General features: G+C 41.1%; 1 protein-coding gene across 1 annotated transcript in view; it reads left to right on the top strand.

Moving 5' to 3' along the window:
- LOC140186876 (golgin subfamily B member 1-like) overlaps positions 1-17048 on the top strand; it is a 109552-nt gene extending 92504 nt beyond the window's left edge. Inside the window, exons 19-23 of the mRNA XM_072241581.1 lie at positions 149-292; positions 716-813; positions 12209-12343; positions 13143-13251; positions 14564-17048. Of these exons, the coding sequence (XP_072097682.1) occupies positions 149-292; positions 716-813; positions 12209-12343; positions 13143-13251; positions 14564-14695 (618 nt within the window). The 3' untranslated portion in view covers positions 14696-17048. The remainder of the gene's footprint in view (positions 1-148; positions 293-715; positions 814-12208; positions 12344-13142; positions 13252-14563) is intronic.
- Positions 17049-18491: the final 1443 nt, after the last annotated feature.

Here is an 18491-nt window from a genome sequence, read left to right as displayed (position 1 = left end):
GCTAGATTAAAGATTAAGATTAAAGTCTGTCACGAGCCTTGTGGCGCATCAGGCCAGTGCTTATGCCAGTTTCAGTGGCGTGGAGCGACTGAGAGACTGATATGTGCACTTTCTCTTTCTATCCCGTCTTACCCCTTGTAATCTGCAGATGTCCGTGGTGTTTGAAGAGAAGATTGCTCTCTCTGCCCAGGTACGGGCCACAACACAGAACCTGCGTGACACGCAGCAGCGACTGAATGAGTTACAGTTGCATCATGCCACCCTTGAACACCAGCTGCTGGCCGAGGAGAAGGTGGGTGAAGGGAGGATGCATTGTGATGGTTATTGTTTGATAAATGAATCCTGGGGAGGGTTCCAGTGTATAATTTTCTTCAGGGTATGTCTTGTTGCAAATTTGATCCATACCCTTTCCCAAACCTGTTAGCTTCTGGCTTGTAGATCTGTTACTTCGTATCCAAGCTATTCAATAGCTTTAACTCTTATCTGTAATTCAGACCAAGGTATCTGTCATATCAAATCTCTTTAATTTTTAGTTTAGGTTCAGCCCTGAAACAACGTCTTGTGTATTTATTATCCTATGTAAGACTACAAGATGTCTTATATTCACTGTGCACTGGTATGATGTACCTTACCTTGCTGTTGTGCAGTGACATTTAGGGTGCTTTATTGTCCTTGTTAACCCCTCCTTACAGTTTTGCTTTTCTTTGGCACTCAGACAGAGCCCATGTTTGACACTGCACCTGGTGGCCCTCAGGAGAAGGACAGAATTGACTTGCAGGTTAAAGAAACAGATCTGAAACACCTAAAGCAAAGGTAAAATCTGGGAAAGATACTCTCATTTATTTGTTATTGTCTGTAAAATAGGTGTCGTCCAATTCTAATGAATGGTCATCAACTTCAAGGGGAAGAGGGAAGAAACATGAGAAGAATAGGAAAATGGCATGGGCAGGTAATTTAGTGCCTTGAGTGCCTTTTTTGCAGCCAAATGAGAGTCACGATAAATATGTTCCTTCCTAAGTGCTAGAATTTGGAAGTGCTAGGTGGGAGAATTTGGAAAGAAATGTGAAATTGACAGGAAATAACCGTAGCAACAAAAAGAAAGTAAGTCCTCTGGGGGAGGGGGGCACATAGGTATTGGACGTAAATTTAAGAGTAATTCTTCAAGAATCATAAGTGAGGTATTTCCTGACCTATGTAAAATTATCTTAAGGACTGCAGATTAGGGAGACTAAAATTAAAACATGGCTAAAAGTGCTGATCATGGTAGGGGGTGGATCAAAGTGGTTCCCTTCCAGTGGATGTTGGCAGCTGAGACAAAAAGGAGCAGCTGAACTGGAATAGGTCTGGTGCCCTTTTGGAAAAAAATTAGAGATGGAAATGACTTTAGAGATGAGAAATGAACCTGGTCAGGTGTCAGATCTCTCAGTGAGAGAGCATTTTGGAGATAGTGATCACAATTCACATAGCTTTGGAGAGGGATAGGAACAGACAAGTTAGGAAAGCGTTTAATTGGAGTAGGGGAAATATGAAGCTATTAGGCAAGAACTTGGAAGCATAAATTAGAAACAGATGTTCTCAGGGAAACGTACGGAAGAAATGTGGCAAATGTTCAGGGGATATTTGTGTGGAGTTCTGCATAGGTACGTTCCAATGAGACAGGGAAAGGATGGTAAGATACAGGAACCATGGTGTAGAAAGGCTGTTGTAAATCTAGTCAAGAACAAAAGAAGAGCTTGGGAAAGGTTCAAAAAATTAGGTAATAATAGAGATCAAGGAGATTATAAGGGCAGCAGGAAGGAGCTTAAGAATGAAATTAATAGGGTCAGAAGGAGCCCTGAGAAGGCCTTGACGGACAGCATTAAGGAAACCCCAAGGCATTCTACAAGTATGTGAAGACCAGAGGATAAGACGTGAGAGAACAGATCCAATCAAGTGTGACAGTGGAAAAGTGTGTATGGAACCAGAGGAGATGGCAGAGGTACTTATTGACTACTTTGCTTCAGTATTCACTACGGAAAAAGATCTTGGCAATTGTAGGGGTGACTTATAGCGGACTGAAAAGCTTGAACATGTAGATGTTAAGAAAGAGGATGTGCTGGAGCTTCCGGGACCGGAGGAGATGTACCCCAGGCTACTGTGGGAAGCGAGGAAGGAGATTGCTGAGCCTCTGGTGATGAACTTTGCATCATCACTGGGGACGGGAGAGGTTCCGGAGGATTGGAGGGTTGCAGATGTTGTTCCTTTATTCAAGAAAGGAAGTAGAGATAACCCAGGAAATTATAGACCAGTGAGTCTTACCTCAGTGACTGATAAGTTGTTGGAGAAGATCCTGAGAGGCAGGATTTATGAGCGCTTGGAGAGGTATATTATGATTAGGAGTAGTCAATATGGCTTTGTCAAGGGCAGGTCATGCCTTACGAGCCTGATTGAATTTTTTGAGGATGTGACTCAACACATTGATGTAGGAAGAGCAGTGGATGTAGTTTATATGAATTTCAGCAAGGCATTTAATAAGGTACCACATGCAAGGCTTATTAAGAAAGTAAGGAGGCATGGGATCCAAGGGGACATTGCTTTATGGATTCGGAACTGGCTTGCCCACAGAAGGCAAAGAGTGGTTGTAAACAGATCATATTCTGCATGCAGGTCGGTCACCAGGGATCTGTTTTGGGACCATTACTCTTCGTGATTTTTATAAATGACCTGGATGAGGAAGTGGAGGGATGGGTTAGTAAGTTTGCTGATGACACAAAGGTTGGAGGTGTTGTGGATAGTGTGGAGGGCTGTCAGAAGTTACAGCGGGACATTGATAGGATGCAAAATTGGGCTGAGAAGTGGCAGATGGAGTTCAACCCAGATAAGTGTAAAGTGGTTCATCTTGGTAGGTCAAATATGATGGCAAACTATAGTATTAATAGTAAGACTCTTGGCAGTGTGGAGGATCAGAGAGGGATCTTGGGGTATGAGTCCATAGGACGCTCAAAGCAGCTGCGCAGGTTGACTCTGTGGTTAAGAAGGCATACGGTGTATTGGCCTTCATCAATCGTGGAATTGAATTTAGGAGCTGAGAGGTAATATTGCAGCTATATAGGACCCTGGTCAGACCACGCTTGGAATACTGTGCACAGTTCTGGTCGCCTCACTACAGGAAGGATGTGGAAGCCATAGAAAGGGTGTGGAAGCCATAGAAAGGGTGCAGAGGAGATTTACAAATATGTTGCCTGGATTGGGGAGCATGTCTTATGAGAATAGGTTGAGTGAACTCGGCCGTTTCTCCTTAGAGTGACGGAGGATGAGAGATGACCTGATCGAGGTGTAAAAGATGATGAGAGGCATTGATTGTGTGGATAGTCAGAGGCTTTTTCCCAGGGCTGAAATGATTGCCACAAGAGGACACAGGTTTAAGGTTCTGGGGAGTAGGTACAGAGGAGATGTCTGGGGTAAGTTTTTTACTCAGAGAGTGGTGAGTGCGTGGAATGGGCTGCCGGCAACAGTGGTGGAGGTGGATACGATAGGGTCTTTTAAGAGACTTTTAGATAGGTACATGGAGCTTAGTAAAATAGAGGGCTATGGGTAAGCCTAGTAATTTCTAAGGTCAGGACATGTTCATCACAATTCTGGGCTGAAGGGCCTGTATTGTGCTGTAGGTTTTCTATGTTTCTAAAAGGGGTAGGAATAAATTGATAATGAATCCTGATGAAGGCTCTCAGCCTGAAACATTGACTCTTCATTCCTTTCCATTGATGCTGCTTGACCTGCTGAGTTCCTACAGCATTTTATATATATGTTCCTAGGAATAAATGCAATAGGTATAGATCAGGGTGGTGGGTGGAGATACCTCTATTAAAGGAGGTGTAAGGCGCTCCTTCCCTCCACTAGCCTGCAGGTCACCCTTGGGTAAAGTGTTGCACCTGCTTAACCCCTTGAAGCCAAGGGACCATGTGGTGGATGGTTATTTGAGCAGCTGGTGCAGATCACAAGTAGTGGTTATGCGACCACTGACGCCAGGCAGACAACCTCTGAAGAGTATTTATAATGGCTGGAGGCACCCATCTTATAAAGACACTGCCAAAAGAAGGCAATGGCAAACCACTTCAGTAGAGAAATTTGCTGAGCACAATCATGGTCATGAGATTGATGATGTACATTATATGACACAGCACATAATAATGATGACGAACGATAGATCATTTAAACCTCAGTGGTGGGAAAATTCTTGGACTGATGATCAGGGACAGAATTATCAGTCACTTGTACAAATGTGAACTGATTAGAGAAAGCCAACACAAATTCGTTAAGGATAATTTATAAAATAAAGCTAAATATGGTAACAGAGTGTTGAAAAATCTAATTGAGGTAGGTATACTGTAGCCTTCCAAAAGTCATTTTGTAAGGTGTATATAATAACTTCGGTGAAACATATAATAAGAGTCTGCAGCAGAATGCATAAAAATATGGCTAAATCATAAGAAGCAGAGAGTAATCATAAAAAGTGTGGTTTTCTCTTCAGACAGTGGAATTCTCCAGGGTTTTGTTCCAGGACAATTTGTTACTTACTTATTAATAATTTGAATCTGGAAGTAAAAGGCAGAAGTTGCAGTGACACAATACTTGAATGTTAAGACTGAGGAGTGTTATGTGTTTTGTTTTCCTGGGAGTCCATAGTTTCGTTTACTGTGGGCGTCACGTGTCCCCATTTTCGTTTTCCTGGGGGTCCATCGTTTCGTTTCTGTGAGCGTTACCTTATGACGTGTGCCAACGGTATAAAAGAAATGTGGGAGGGGTCGAAGGAAAGAGAGAGAGAGTGAAGATTGCAGACTTCGAGCTATCCGGGAACAGCTCACAATCAAGAAGGGTAAAGTCTAGTCCTTACCCATACCCAAAGGATTGGGTTAATCAGCGGCACACTGAGCATTGTGGAGACGTGTCTGTCCTTCATGGGTGTAGATTTCGTGACAGTCACTTTGTGAAATCGCTCTTCGTGGATTTCGGAACAGTATTCCTCGGCTGGGATCTTTGGTAACCGTTTCTGCCGTGGAATCTTTGGAATTCGTCCTGATTGCCTCGTCGCTGCACTGTGAATCCACAATTCTCACTTCTCACTTATTTCATGAATTACTGGGACTCCCGGAACTGCTACTTTAAGACTGTGCTTGAGTAAGATTTGTTAAGAACGGGTTCTAAGTTTGACTGTAGGGAGCTATAGACGCATAACACTGTTAACTTCTGTCTAAGAATGTAGTTTATTTAATTTTCTATATTTTTGAGTAGATGTAAATAAATATAGTGGTTTTAATATTAAAACCCCTTAATTTGTCATCTCTTGCTGCTAGTACGTTACAAAATAGTAACAAAATTGGAGGCTCGTCCGCGATATGAACAAAATTGGAACTTATTGATTGATTATCAATGTCATTGGCTACTACACTTTTGATTGACTTGTGTGGGGAAACTAGCAGCAATGGATGTTGATGCATTTCTGGCATCGCCAGACCCTGGGGCTTTAGGGAAAGCCAAAAAGAATGGCTTGTTGCTTGTTGCTAAAAATCTATAACTTACTGAGGTGAAACCGTCTATGAAAAAGGTGCAGATTCAGAGGGTAATAGCTGAGCACTACATAGATAAGGAGGAATTAGAGGAGGAGGTATCAGGTTTCCTGAAAGTAAACTTGAGACCCAGTTACAACTGGAACAAATGAAATTAGAGAGATTAAATTAGAGGCTGGGAAAGAGAAAGAGACAGACAAAGGCAGTTTGAGATAGAGATGGAGAAATTAAGCCTTGAGAGGCAAACATCTGGCTCTAGGGAGCTGGTTGTACCGTTTGTGGCCAGTCAGGAAGTTAAACAGGTCCCTCCATTTGATGAGGCTGAGGTTGATAAATACCCAGCATTTTGAGAAAGTTGCTCAGAGCCTAAAGTGGCCGAAAGAAAGTTGGCCTCTCTTGTTACAGAGTGTATTTAAGGGTAAGGCTCAACAGGCTTATTCTGCCCTATCAATTGAAGATGCAGCTAAGTATGAGATTGTGAAAGACGTTGTACTTAAAGCCTATGAACTGGTTCCAAAAGCCTATAGGCAAAGGTTTAGGAATTTGAAGAAATCTGTGAACCAGGCTCATGTGGAATTTCCTTATGAGAAATCTGTGTGTTTTGCAAGTTGGTGCACATCTAAAAATATGGATGGAATTTTGAGAAACTGAAAGAGTTGAGAGTTAATTTTAATTGAAGAATTTAAAAAGTGCGTCCATAATGATATAAAGGCATATTTAGATGAAAAGGATACCGCCACTTTGCAAGAGTCTGCTAAATTAGCAGATGAGTTTGCCTTAACCCACAAGTTTAAGTTTACCCTGAGTAAGACCTTCCAAAAGAGTAGCATGGACAATCCAGGTAAACCAGAAATTAAATCTGGGTCTAGTGACAAAGGTAAGGATGAAGGGAAACAACTAAAGGAGAAGCCCTCTGGTCCTACTTGTCACTATTGTAGGAAACCTGGCTGGTCATGTTATGGCTAACTGTTTCCTTCTGAAAAAGAAGAAGGAAAAGGAGGCAGTTCCAGATGTCTCTGTTCACCTGTGAATCCACGGGGTTCTGAACATTCTGATGAAGCTCTGTCAAAGGCTAAAGCGTCTGGTCGGGTTAGGAAAGAATTCCTTCATTTTACGTCAGATAGGTTTGTTTCAGTAAAGGAAGGGTCAACCCTGGTACCGGTGAAAATTCTTCGAGATACTGGGGCTTCTCAGTCACTTATGTTAGACAGTGTTCTAAAGTTTGGTGATGAAACTGCCACTAGTGTGGTAAATCTTATTCGAGGTATTGGGTGCAACGTTGTTCCTGTACCTCTGCACAAGGTAATTTTGAAGTCAGAGTTAGTTTCAGGACTTGTTAAAATAGGACTATGACCCAGTTTACCGGTGGAAGGTGTTACTTTGTTGTTAGGGAATGATCTAGCAGGTGGTAAAGTTGTTCCTGCAGGGCAGCTGACAACTAAGCCAATCAATGATGATTCAAAGATAGACCCTAACATTTATCCCTCGTGTGCAGGAACTCAAGCTAGGGCCAAGAAACTTGCCAATGCAGATGGTCCTGTACAGCATGATTTGGCTACTCACGATAGCCCAAATAGGGAATCAGATTTTGATGACTTGTCAGGGACTTTTCTGCCTTCATTGTTTCACCAGGGTCCAGGTATTAAATCTGATAATAAAGATTTATCTCTATCTAGGAAGGAGTTTATAGCTGAACAGAGCAGAGACCCTGAGATTGAAGCTTTAAGAGAAAAAGCTCTCTCAGGTGAGGAGATTGATAAAGTGCCAGTGGGGTATTATTTCAAAGATGGAGTATTAATGAGGAAGTGGAGACCAACTAATATTCCTGCAAGTCAGGAATGGGCGATTGTTCACCAGGTTGTAGTTCCTAAAGCCTATAGGAATGAGATTTTAAATTTGGCCCATAGTAAACCCTTGGATGGCCATCTAGGTGTGAATAAAACTGTGAACAAAGTTTTAAAACAATTCTTCTGGCCTAAGTTGAGGAAAGATGTTGTAACATTTTGCAGGACTTGTCACACTTGTCAGGTTGTGGGTAAACCTAATCATGTCACCCCAGTGGCCCCACTGCAGCCTATTCCTGCATTTGGTGAACCCTTTCCTAAAGTTATTGTGGATCGTGTTGGCCCATTACCAAAGACTAAAGCTGGTCATCAGTATTTGCTAACTATCATGCGTAGAGCATCTAGACTTCCAGAGGCAATACCTCTCAGAAATATAAAAGCCAAAACTGTGTCGAAGGCTCTCGTAATTTTTTTTACTTTATTTGGTTTGCCTAAAGAAATTCAGTCTGATCAAGGGAGTAATTTTATGTCAGGATTATTTCAGCAGGTAGTTTACAAACTGGGAGCCAAACAAATTACGTCATCTGCATATCATCCAGAATCCCAAGGGGCCTTAGAGAGATTCCATTCTACCCTCAAAACCATGATTAGGACATTCTGTATTGAAAATGAGAAGGATTGGGATGAGGGAGTTCATTTGCTTTTATTTGCAATAAGGGAGTCAGTACAAGAGTCCCTAGGCTTATGTCCCTTTGAACTTGTGTTTGGCCACCATGTCTGAGGACCTTTGACATTGATAAAGGAACAGTGGTTTAACAGTGACCTGCATGTTAATTTGCTAGATTATGTTTTGAAGTTCAAGGACAAATTGCAAAGGGCTTGCAACCTAGCAAAGGAAAATTTAAAATCAACCCAGGAAAGAATGAAAACTTGGTATGATAAACAAGCCAGAATGAGGTCATTCAAGCCAGGAGATGAAGTGCTTGTTTTGTTTCCTGTACAAACAAACCCTCTACAAGTGAAGTTTCATGGTCTTTATGAAACTGTGGCTAAAGTTAATGATGTGGACTATGTAGTCAAAACGCCAGATAGACGAAGGCCAACACAGCTTTGTCACTTAAATATGCTTAAGCTGTATCATGAAAAACAAACTGCAGCTGTGGCGGTTGCTGTAAACAAAGATGGATGTGAGCTGTCTGGAAATTTATTAGCTGATCCATCTGAGGCCTATTTTAAACTGAACATTATTTCAGCCAGGTTGACAAATTCAACTATTTTGGAAAATATTGATGCAAAACTGGCCCATTTACAGATGAAGCAGTTAATTATGAAATTTAAGGGTTTATTTCCTGATATCCCAAAAAGAACCACAGTGGCCTTATGTGATGTAGATGTGGGTAATAACAAACCTATAAAACAACATCCATATCGTATGAGTGTTGAAAAATGTAAACTTGCTGAACAAGAAATTGAGTATATGTTAGAAAATGATAATATTAAACCTCCTACTTCGGATTGCAGTTTATCTTGTGTCATGGTACCTAAACCAGATGGTAGTATCAGATTCTGCACTGATTACTGAAAGGTGAATGTTGTAACAAAAACAGATGCTTATCCAATCCCTAGAGTGGATGATTGTGTAGACAAGGTTGGAAAAGCTAAGTTTCTTACAAAGATTGATCTGTTAAAAGGATATTGGTGTGTTCCATTAATGGATAGAGGTAGAGAAATTCCTGCCTTTGCGACACCTTCTGGGTTGTTTGAATACAATGTTCTGCCATTTGGAATGAAAAAATGCTCTGCGAATATTCCAAAGAATGATTAATTCTGTAATTCAAGGGTTAGAACACACAGATGCCTATATTGATGATTTAGTCACGGGGAATGACACCTGGGAAGCCCATATCTCTGCAGTGGAAAAGCTGTTTGAAAGGCTCTCAAAAGCCAGCCTTACAATTAACCTAGCTAAGAGTGAATTTGACCATGCCACTGTGACCTATCTTGGTTATGTTGTAGGTCAAGGCAGGTTTGATCCTGTTCAGGCAATTTCTGAGGTTCTCATTCCAACCAGGAAAAGGGCTCTCAGAAGATTTCTGGGAATGGCCAGATATTATCACAAGTTCTGTAAGAACTTTGCTGATATTGTTCTTCCATTGACCTACCTCCTGAAGAAGGGTGAAAGTTTGTTTGGACAGAACCTTGTCAGGAGGCATTTGATAAATTGAAAGCCATCTTATGTCACCAACCTGTGCTCAAGTCACCTGACTTTGCAAAGCCATTCTCCATACCTGTGGATGCCAGTGATGAAGCTGCAGGAGCAGTGTTACTACAAAGGGATGATTATGATGATGTTGACCATCCTGTGGCTTACTTTTCAAAGAAATTCAATGAGCATCAAAGAAATTATTCCACCATAGAGAAGGAATTATTATCACTTATTTTGGTTTTACAGCATTTTGATGTGTATGTTTGCACAGCTCAGACATAGAAGGTTGCTGAATTGGAGTTTGATTTTACAAGAGTAGGATCTCATGATAATTCACATTAAATACAAAGATAATGTAATTGCCAATTGTCTTTCCAGATGTTAAACTTACAATGCAATTTTAAAAATGGAGTGGAATTTACTATTTGTATATGCTCCTGCAAAATGTTGTATCAGTTTGTAGTGTGCTGTATGATAACCGTATATGTATTGTTTCACATATTGTAGTTTGTAGTTAAAATTTTGCTCTTACAGATCAAAATTTTCTCCTCTTGGGGGGAGGTATTATGTGTCCACAGTTTTGTTTTCCGGGGAGTCCATAGTTTTGTTTCTGTAAGCATTACCTTATGATATATGCCAACGGTATAAAAGAAATGTGGGCATGTGGGAGGAGTCGAAGGAAAGAGAGACAGAGTGAAGACTGCAGACTTCAAGCTATCCGGGAACAGTTCATGATCCCGGATATGTTTGCACAGCTCAGACATAGAAGGTTGCTGAATTGGAGTTTGATTTTACAAGAGTAGGATCTCATGATAATTCACATTAAATGCAAAGATAATGTAATTGCCAATTGTCTTTCCAGATGTTAAACTTACAATGTAATTTTAAAAATGGAGTGGAATTTACTATTTGTATATGCTCCTGCAAAATGTTGTATCAGTTTGTAGTGTGCTGTATGATAACCGTATATGTATTGTTTCACATATTGTAGTTTGTAGTTAAAATTTTGCTCTTACAGATCAAAATTTTCTCCTCTTGGGGGGAGGTATTATGTGTCCACAGTTTTGTTTTCCGGGGAGTCCATAGTTTTGTTTCTGTAAGCATTACCTTATGATATATGCCAACGGTATAAAAGAAATGTGGGCATGTGGGAGGAGTCGAAGGAAAGAGAGACAGAGTGAAGACTGCAGACTTCAAGCTATCCGGGAACAGTTCATGATCGAGAAGGGTAAAGTCTAATGCTTACCCATACCCAAAGGATTGGGTTAATCAGTGGCACACTGTGCATTGTGGAGACGTGTCTGTCCTTCCTATGATCCATGGCTGTGGATTTTGTGACAGTTACTTTGTGAAACCACTCTTTGTGGACTTCGGAACAGTATTCCTGGACTGGAATCTTTGGTAACCGTTTCTTCGTTCACTAGCCGTGGAATCTTTGGAATTTGTCGTGATCGCCTCGTCGCTGCATTGTGAATCCACAAGTCTCTCCTCTCGCCTATTTCATGAATTACTGGGACTCTCTGAACTGCCACTTTAAGACTGTGCTTGAGTAAGATTTGTTAAGAACGGGTTCTGAATTTGACTGTAGGGAGCTATAGACGCATAACACTGTTAACTAATATTTAAGAATGTAGTTTATTTAATTTTCTATATTTTTGAGTAGATGTAAATAAATATAGTGGTTTTAATATTAAAACCTGACTCAATTTGTCATCTCTTGCTGCTGGTACGTTATGAAATCATAACAGGAGAAAAGTAAAAAAGTTCAAGGGGATGGAGACGGACCACTGGCATGGACAGATGAAATGTAATGCCACAAAGTATTGCCTTTTGGTAGATAAGAGGAGGTCATATAAACTGGAGGTTCACTTTGAAAAGGAGTACAAATGTAGAAATTATACGTACATACAGTAATTCATTGAAATTGACAGAACAAATTCTGAGTGGTTCAGGATCCTGGGCTTTATAAAGAAGAAGTATAAAGTAGAAGAGTAAGGAAGTCAGAATGAACTTCTCTAAAACACTGGTTTGACTACAACTGAAATATTGTGTCTGGTTCTTGGTGCCACACTTTAGGAAAGATATGGGTGCAGAAGAGATTTCTGAAATTTATTACATGGATGAGAGAGTATGGTTGTATGGATAGATTGGAGAATCTGGATGTGAACTTACTGGAAGAAAAGAGATTGTGAGGCAATTTGATAGAGATACTTTAAGTCATGAAGCATAGTGATAGAAGATGGCAAGAAAATGTTGCTATTTGAAGGGGTGAAGAACTAGAGAACATGATGATGATTGGCAAAAGAAGCTAAAGTGATATGAGAGAATGATATTTATTTGCATATTCAGTGGTTAGGGTCTGGAATGCAGTGCCAGAGGTGGCAGTAGAGGCAGAGTCGATCACAAAAGAGAGCTTATAAGTATGTGATGAAAATAATTCAAAGAATGTGGTACTGGGAGTTGTACAGAATCTGTAAGGACTGAAAAAGCTAAATGATGTCCTTAATGTGATTCTGTGAAGGGAATTAATGGATTCAGAATTGAAAGTAAGTGGGATTAAGATGTGATCAACCATGATCAAACCAAATGGCAGAACAGGTTTAAGGGATGAATGGTCTATTTCCTTATTCCATGTTGCTATGAGGATTGTTCCCTTGGTGTGCATTTCACAGGCTTGTTGAAGCTAAGCAGGTCCAGGAGAGAACTGAGCAAGAACTGAGCCGTTTGGAGAACTTGCTGGCTGAAGAACAGGAAAAGCGATTGGCCGCTGAAGAAGCCCTTCTGTCTGCTGAACACCAACTGAAAAGGTAAAGAAAACCAAGTTTGGACACTGTAATTAACAAAGAGGAGGAAAACTGATTCTCTTATCCTCCTACCCCTCACCAATTTAGTATTTTAGAATCCAACTGAAGAGTGAGCAGGATAGTGGTGTATTTTATTTGCAGATGAAAAACTCAGTCATGACGCAGATGTTCTAAGGAGCCAACCCTTAAATGCAGGGACTGGAGTTTAGTTGAGGCAATTTATCCTATTTTCAGAGGTGTAATTCCACTCCAGTACCAACGTACAATGTGCTCATCTGCTTGCATACCTACACACTGATCCACCTTTGCCTTTCTCCTCTTTTGCTCCTTAATCACTCCATTACCACCTCCTCCCACCTTTCTAGCCAGTGTTTCTTGTCCCTTACCACCTTATCACCACAATAACCCCACATTCTCATTTACCCTCCTGTTCTTGCCCACCTTCCCCAAAGTCCCTTCACTGCACCTCTCCATCAGATCCTTCTGAATTCCAGCCCTTCCTATACTGTTTCTGTCCATGTCCGTCAGTCGTCCGATGGGAGAAACAAAATAAAAACACGAAAGTGGGTAGTCCTCCTAACTCTGCAGTTCTGTGATTAAAGAGTGGAACAGGCTTGTGGAGCTGAACAGCTTCCCATTGTTAGTGTGTGCCTCCCTGTGTATCAGCTAGCGATGTGGCTGTCTCAGGAACATATGAGGATTTCAGTGCAGGGTTTAATATCAAGCAGGTGTATTGTGAACCTGGGGTGACAAGGAGCTGTGGTCGAGGTTGTGACAGTTTTTGGTGTCTGATTCTTTTCAGTGTGGAGCTGAGTGAGTGGGTCAGTGCCCAGGAGAGGAACCTTAATACCTCAGCTTTGTCAGAACATTCCTTGTTGATAGATCTACCGGAGAGTGCCACTCCCAGCAAGGTAAGTACCTGTACAAAGGAGACACTTTGCTTCACAGTGCATATTTTGATTCTATAGTTCTGCTCATTCCAAAGCAGCCATCCTGCTCATCTTCCCGAGTGACATACCTCTCTCCAACATCAGCCAGCAACCTACCAGTCCACACCCCCCATTATCCTTGTACAATGTAGCCACTTGATACCCTTACACCATGGAAGCACTCAAGTCAAATCAAGTCAAGTTTATTGTCATTAAACTATATACATGTATACTGTTAAACAAGACATTTCTCTGAACCAGATTGTAAAGCACAGTAGTGAACAAACGCACAATAACTTATGAAAGTAAGGATAAGATCTACAGATGCATGAATAAAACAAAATGAAGTTTATAAATTAAATATTATGAGGTACAGAACAGGTTAAACAATAACACTTTGAATGTGATGCGGCAGGGAGTTCAGAAGCCTAATAGCCTAAGGAAAGAAACTGTTTCCCATCCTGATCATTCTTGTTTTTTTGCTTTGGGGTCTGCTGCCTGATGGTGGAAAATCACCGAAGACGCTGGATGGGTGGGATCCTTAATGATTTTAAAGGCCCTGTGTACACAGCGCTGCTGATAAAATGTCCCCAGTGGATGATGGGGAGACCCCTATGATCCTCTCAGCTGCTCTCACAGTCTTTTGTGGGGATTTCCAGTCCGATGTTCAGCTGCTCCCAAATCAGATCAAGATGCAACTTGTCAGGATGTTCTCAATGGTGCTGTTATAAAATGCAGTAAAGATGGGGGTGGGGAGAGTAGCCTCGCTTGCCTGAATCTTCTTAGGAAGTGGAGGTGCTGCTGTGCCTTCTTGTTCAGGGAGGTGATAATAAGGGACTAGCATGATGAGAGCCTGGTGCACTTAGCTCTCTCTGTGGAGGGGTCACAAACATATTCGTAGAGGGGTACGGTTCATCTGTACCTTCCTTAAATCCACAATGATTTCCTTGGTCTTCTCCATGTTTAGACTTAGGTTGTTCTTCTCACACCAATCCACCATCCGCTCCACTCCCTCTCTGTACTCTGTCTTATTATAATCGTTAATGAGGCCAGCCACTGTTGTGTCATCTGCGAACGTAATGACACAGTTTGAACTGAATCCTGCGACACAGTCATGCACTAGCATTGTAAACAGTAACAGGCTGAGCACAGAGCTCTACTCATCACTACTCATCATAAGATATCACTGCTTTAGTATTGGGCCATTCTAATCTACTGGTGGCCCAGTGTGAGTGACGCGCGATATTCATTCTTTGTCACATACTAATTCCTATTTTGCACTTTTTGCCATCAGGCACGGAGGAACTCCAGCATGAGGTCATTCTGTTCTCTGTTCCATTCCCGGTATCGGACCAAGCTGCTGTTTATCTTGTATTTTGTTGTGCTGCATGTACTGTTCCTCTTGTGTTTCACTGGGAACCTCTAAACTTAAGGACGTCTGGCGTTCTGCTGTGATGGGATTTGCAGACAGTCGGCTGATGGAATAAACTTGTCGTACTTCACACCTGGAACACGAGCTTTAACTGTTAGGAGATGATAATTTCTTTTGTATTCAATGGGAATTTCTACGTGTATGCAAAAGTTAATATTTTGCTCTGAATTTTTCTTTTTGTTCTTAATTGATGACATTATTCATTTTTACTGTACTATAGAGGATCTGATCCTGAGGGTTTGCCTTGGATAGTAATGGGCATTACTAGATATTATGGGCTCAAAGAGCACAAATTGTGAATGGATATCAGGTTGTACATTCAGGTGACTGTGACTAGTTTACGCTTCATTCCCCTCTGATATCCTCCAAATATCTGCCCTGAGAAGATTAATTTGTTTATCAATACCACCAAGTGAGGGATATTTTTTTCAAAGAAACATGCTATTTTTCCTTATTCCGCATGTTCATACACATTGATTCATTATTGCTGTAATATAGATGAGTGGTTAGCAGTCTGCAGTTTCAGATATGCTTCAATAGATGGTGGTGTTGCACTACTTTGAGCACCCCAAGAGAGATGACAGCCCACTACACAGAGGTGCCCCTCAAAAAGAATGCTGCATCATGTAAAATAATATGTAAAATACTTTACAGTCATTAAGATCGCTTTAAGGAAAGGAGATAATGGATGTTTGTTAATTCAGGCAAAATCAGGGTTACATTCTTGTAATATTGGGTAAGGCATTTCACTTGGTTGTAGATTGTCTTTGGATAAGTTGGACATGTGACTATAGGTTTACCAATTTCAGCTATTTCTTGTTGCCTTAAGGGGATGTTCAATTGTTCTGTCTTTAAGTTGATTAACAAGTGCCTTACCACAACACACATTTTGGACTTTTAAACTCTCTATGATTTTGATATCTGATTCATCATTATAATTATTTACTGTTGAAATAGCACAACCTCAAAACCGTTGCTTAGTGTCTCAGTGGAGGGCAGGGGTGATCCACAAACAAGTATCGTACTATTGAGGCGTGTAGTATTAGCTGGCTGGCTGTAATGTGGCGGGGTGTGGATTGTTCAACTTATGAGGGCAGAGCAGTAGAAGAGCTCTGCTACTGTTACCCCATGAGGAAAAGTTGGGTTACTGCTTTGCATGCAAGTGGAGTGTCGTTCTGGGTCAGGGGCATGATAGAGTGTGACAAATATACATGGTACCAGGGTGCATGGCAGCAAAGTGTGCTAAAGGGTCATAGCATGCAGTAAACAGCCAGTCTGCGGTGACCAGCACATGACAGGGGTTCATTGACAGGGAAAGATGGAAGTGATGATAACCTTGGTGTAATTAATAGGTTTGCTTCTGGTAATCATGAGGTTACTTTGTGAATTTGGATTGGTACTTCATCTCTTCTGTAGGGAAAAGTGGGTGGTGGTTTAAAATACAATTCAGGAGCACCATTGGGTACTTTTGATGGAGAATGGAGACAATGTGTAGAAATATCCCAATGTGACCCCTGACTCTTCACCACACATGCATCCTACTGGTTCTGCAGCTCGCCTGGAGTGATAATCGGGGGGGGCCCAAGGTTCCAAGGTACAGAGTGGATTTCCAGTCCAGCACCATCCATCCTAAACATTGACGTCAATCCAGAGTCGAGAGTCATCCAAACCAAGAGCAAACCACAGCTGCATACTGACGCAACGGGTGGCTTCATCCTGAAAGCAATTACATTTCCCCTGCCCACAACAAGAGAACCCCCTTGATATTCCCATACCCTCAATCAGAACAATCCAGATGATGTGAGAATGTCTGGGTTTTGGTTATTTGAGCAGCAGTGCAATGTTGCGGAATACCAGTCAGATTATGGGTCGTCTTGTCTATGTATTTATGCAGTTAAAGGTTTCCTGCATTTTAATGGGAAAAACTTCATAACAGTTTGTGAAATCGAAAGGAGTTTAAATTATTTTTATACCTAAGATATATTTAAATATTCCATTTTGCTGGGGAGATTTCTATTTCTTCTGTATAGTAAATCATGTGTTCCTGTTTAATTTAAATCATCTATTTATAATATGCAACTCAGATGAGTAGCGTGTTGCCTTTTCCTGGGAACTGTAGACAAAATGGTTGCCAATGGTTCTCTACAGCGACTAAAATGGCTGGTGGCATTCAAACTCCTTTCACACTATTTGCTGTCATTTTTCCACATTGGGCTTGTGTATTGAGGAAGGGGTCAGGGAGGATTTGGCAGCACTGCTACAAGTCAATGGAGGGTTTGGCAAGCTGGAGACACCAATGACCAAAGTGTTCATGTATGGCTTTGAATAAAGTGTTTCTGAAAACAAACTTGACATCTCAATTCTTACACCCACTGTTCATTTAGGCACAGAAGGAACAGAAGCAGGAATGGGCCATCTGGCTCTCTGAGTCAACTCTGTCATTGTTTAAGATGATGGCTGGTTTTTCCCTCCACCATTTTCTTGCACTATTCCCATTTCACTTGTTTTCCTTAAAATCTAGAAATCTATTGATCTGCTTTGAATAAGCTTAACATATAAGAGTCTTTGACAAAAAATTCCAAAGATTCATCAAAGTCTGAGTGTAGCTTTCTCAGCCAGGGAAAATGTACTCCATTCATCTAGCCTGTCAAGCTTTAAACATTGTGTAGGCTTCAGTTAAATCCTTCATTCTAAACTATGGAGAATACAGGTCCAGTCTACTCTGGAAACAGTCTAATTAATTTTTTTTCTTCTCCATTGTGTATGAGATGGATCTTTCCTTGGGTAAGTAGATCAAACCTGTACACAGAATGTCAGGTGCAATCTCGCAAAGGTCCTATAAGAATGTAGTAAAATTTCCTTGACTCTTGTATCTTAAACAATAACGTCATTTGCCCTTCCTAATTGTTGTCTAAAACTGTATGCCAGTTTTTCTTATGTACCAGCACACCAGTATCCACTTAAACATTAACATCTACAGTCCTTCATCATTTAAAAAAAAAACTTGTCTGCTTTGTGAACCCACTTTAGCTTATCAGAAAACTGGGAAATATGGTAATTGATCCCAATGGACAAAGGATTGGTAACAGAAAACCAATTTAAAAAGCAAATGATATTCCCACACTTCCTCCAGATAATCAAATCTCATTCCCTGTCAGAATATTAAACCTAACTCAGAGAAATGTTCTCAGGGAAACATACGGAAGAAATGTGGCAAATGTCCAGGGGATATTTGTGTGGCATTCTGCATAAGACGGAAAGGATGGTAGGGTACAGGAATCATGGTGTACAAAGGCTGTTGTAAATCTAGTCAAGAAGAAAAGAAGAGATTACGAAAGGTTCAAAAAACTAGGTAATGATAGAGATCTAGAAGATTATGAGGCTAACAGGAAGGAGCTTAAGAATGAAATTAAGATAGCCAGAAGGGGCCATGAGAAGGCCTTGGCAGGATTAAGGGAAACCCCAAGGCATCCCACAAGTACATGAAGAGCAAGAGGATAGGATGTGAGAGAACAGGACCAATCAAGTGTGACAGTGGAAAAGTGTGTATGGAACCGGAAAAGATAACAGAGGTACTTAATGAGTACTATGCTTCAGTATTCACTACAGAAAAGGATCCTGACGATTGTAGTGCTGACTTGCAGCAGACTGAAAAGCTTGAGCATGTAGATATTAAGGAAGAGGATGTGCTGGAGCTTTTGGAAAGCATCAAGTTGGACAAGTCACCATGACTGGATGGGATGTACCCCAGGCTACTGTGGGAAGCGAGGGAGGAGATTGCTGAGCCTCT

The sequence above is a fragment of the Mobula birostris genome, chromosome 23 (genome assembly GCF_030028105.1).
Source record: "Mobula birostris isolate sMobBir1 chromosome 23, sMobBir1.hap1, whole genome shotgun sequence".
Taxonomy (NCBI): Eukaryota; Metazoa; Chordata; class Chondrichthyes; order Myliobatiformes; family Myliobatidae; genus Mobula; species Mobula birostris.
This window is presented reverse-complemented; position numbering and strand designations above follow the sequence as displayed.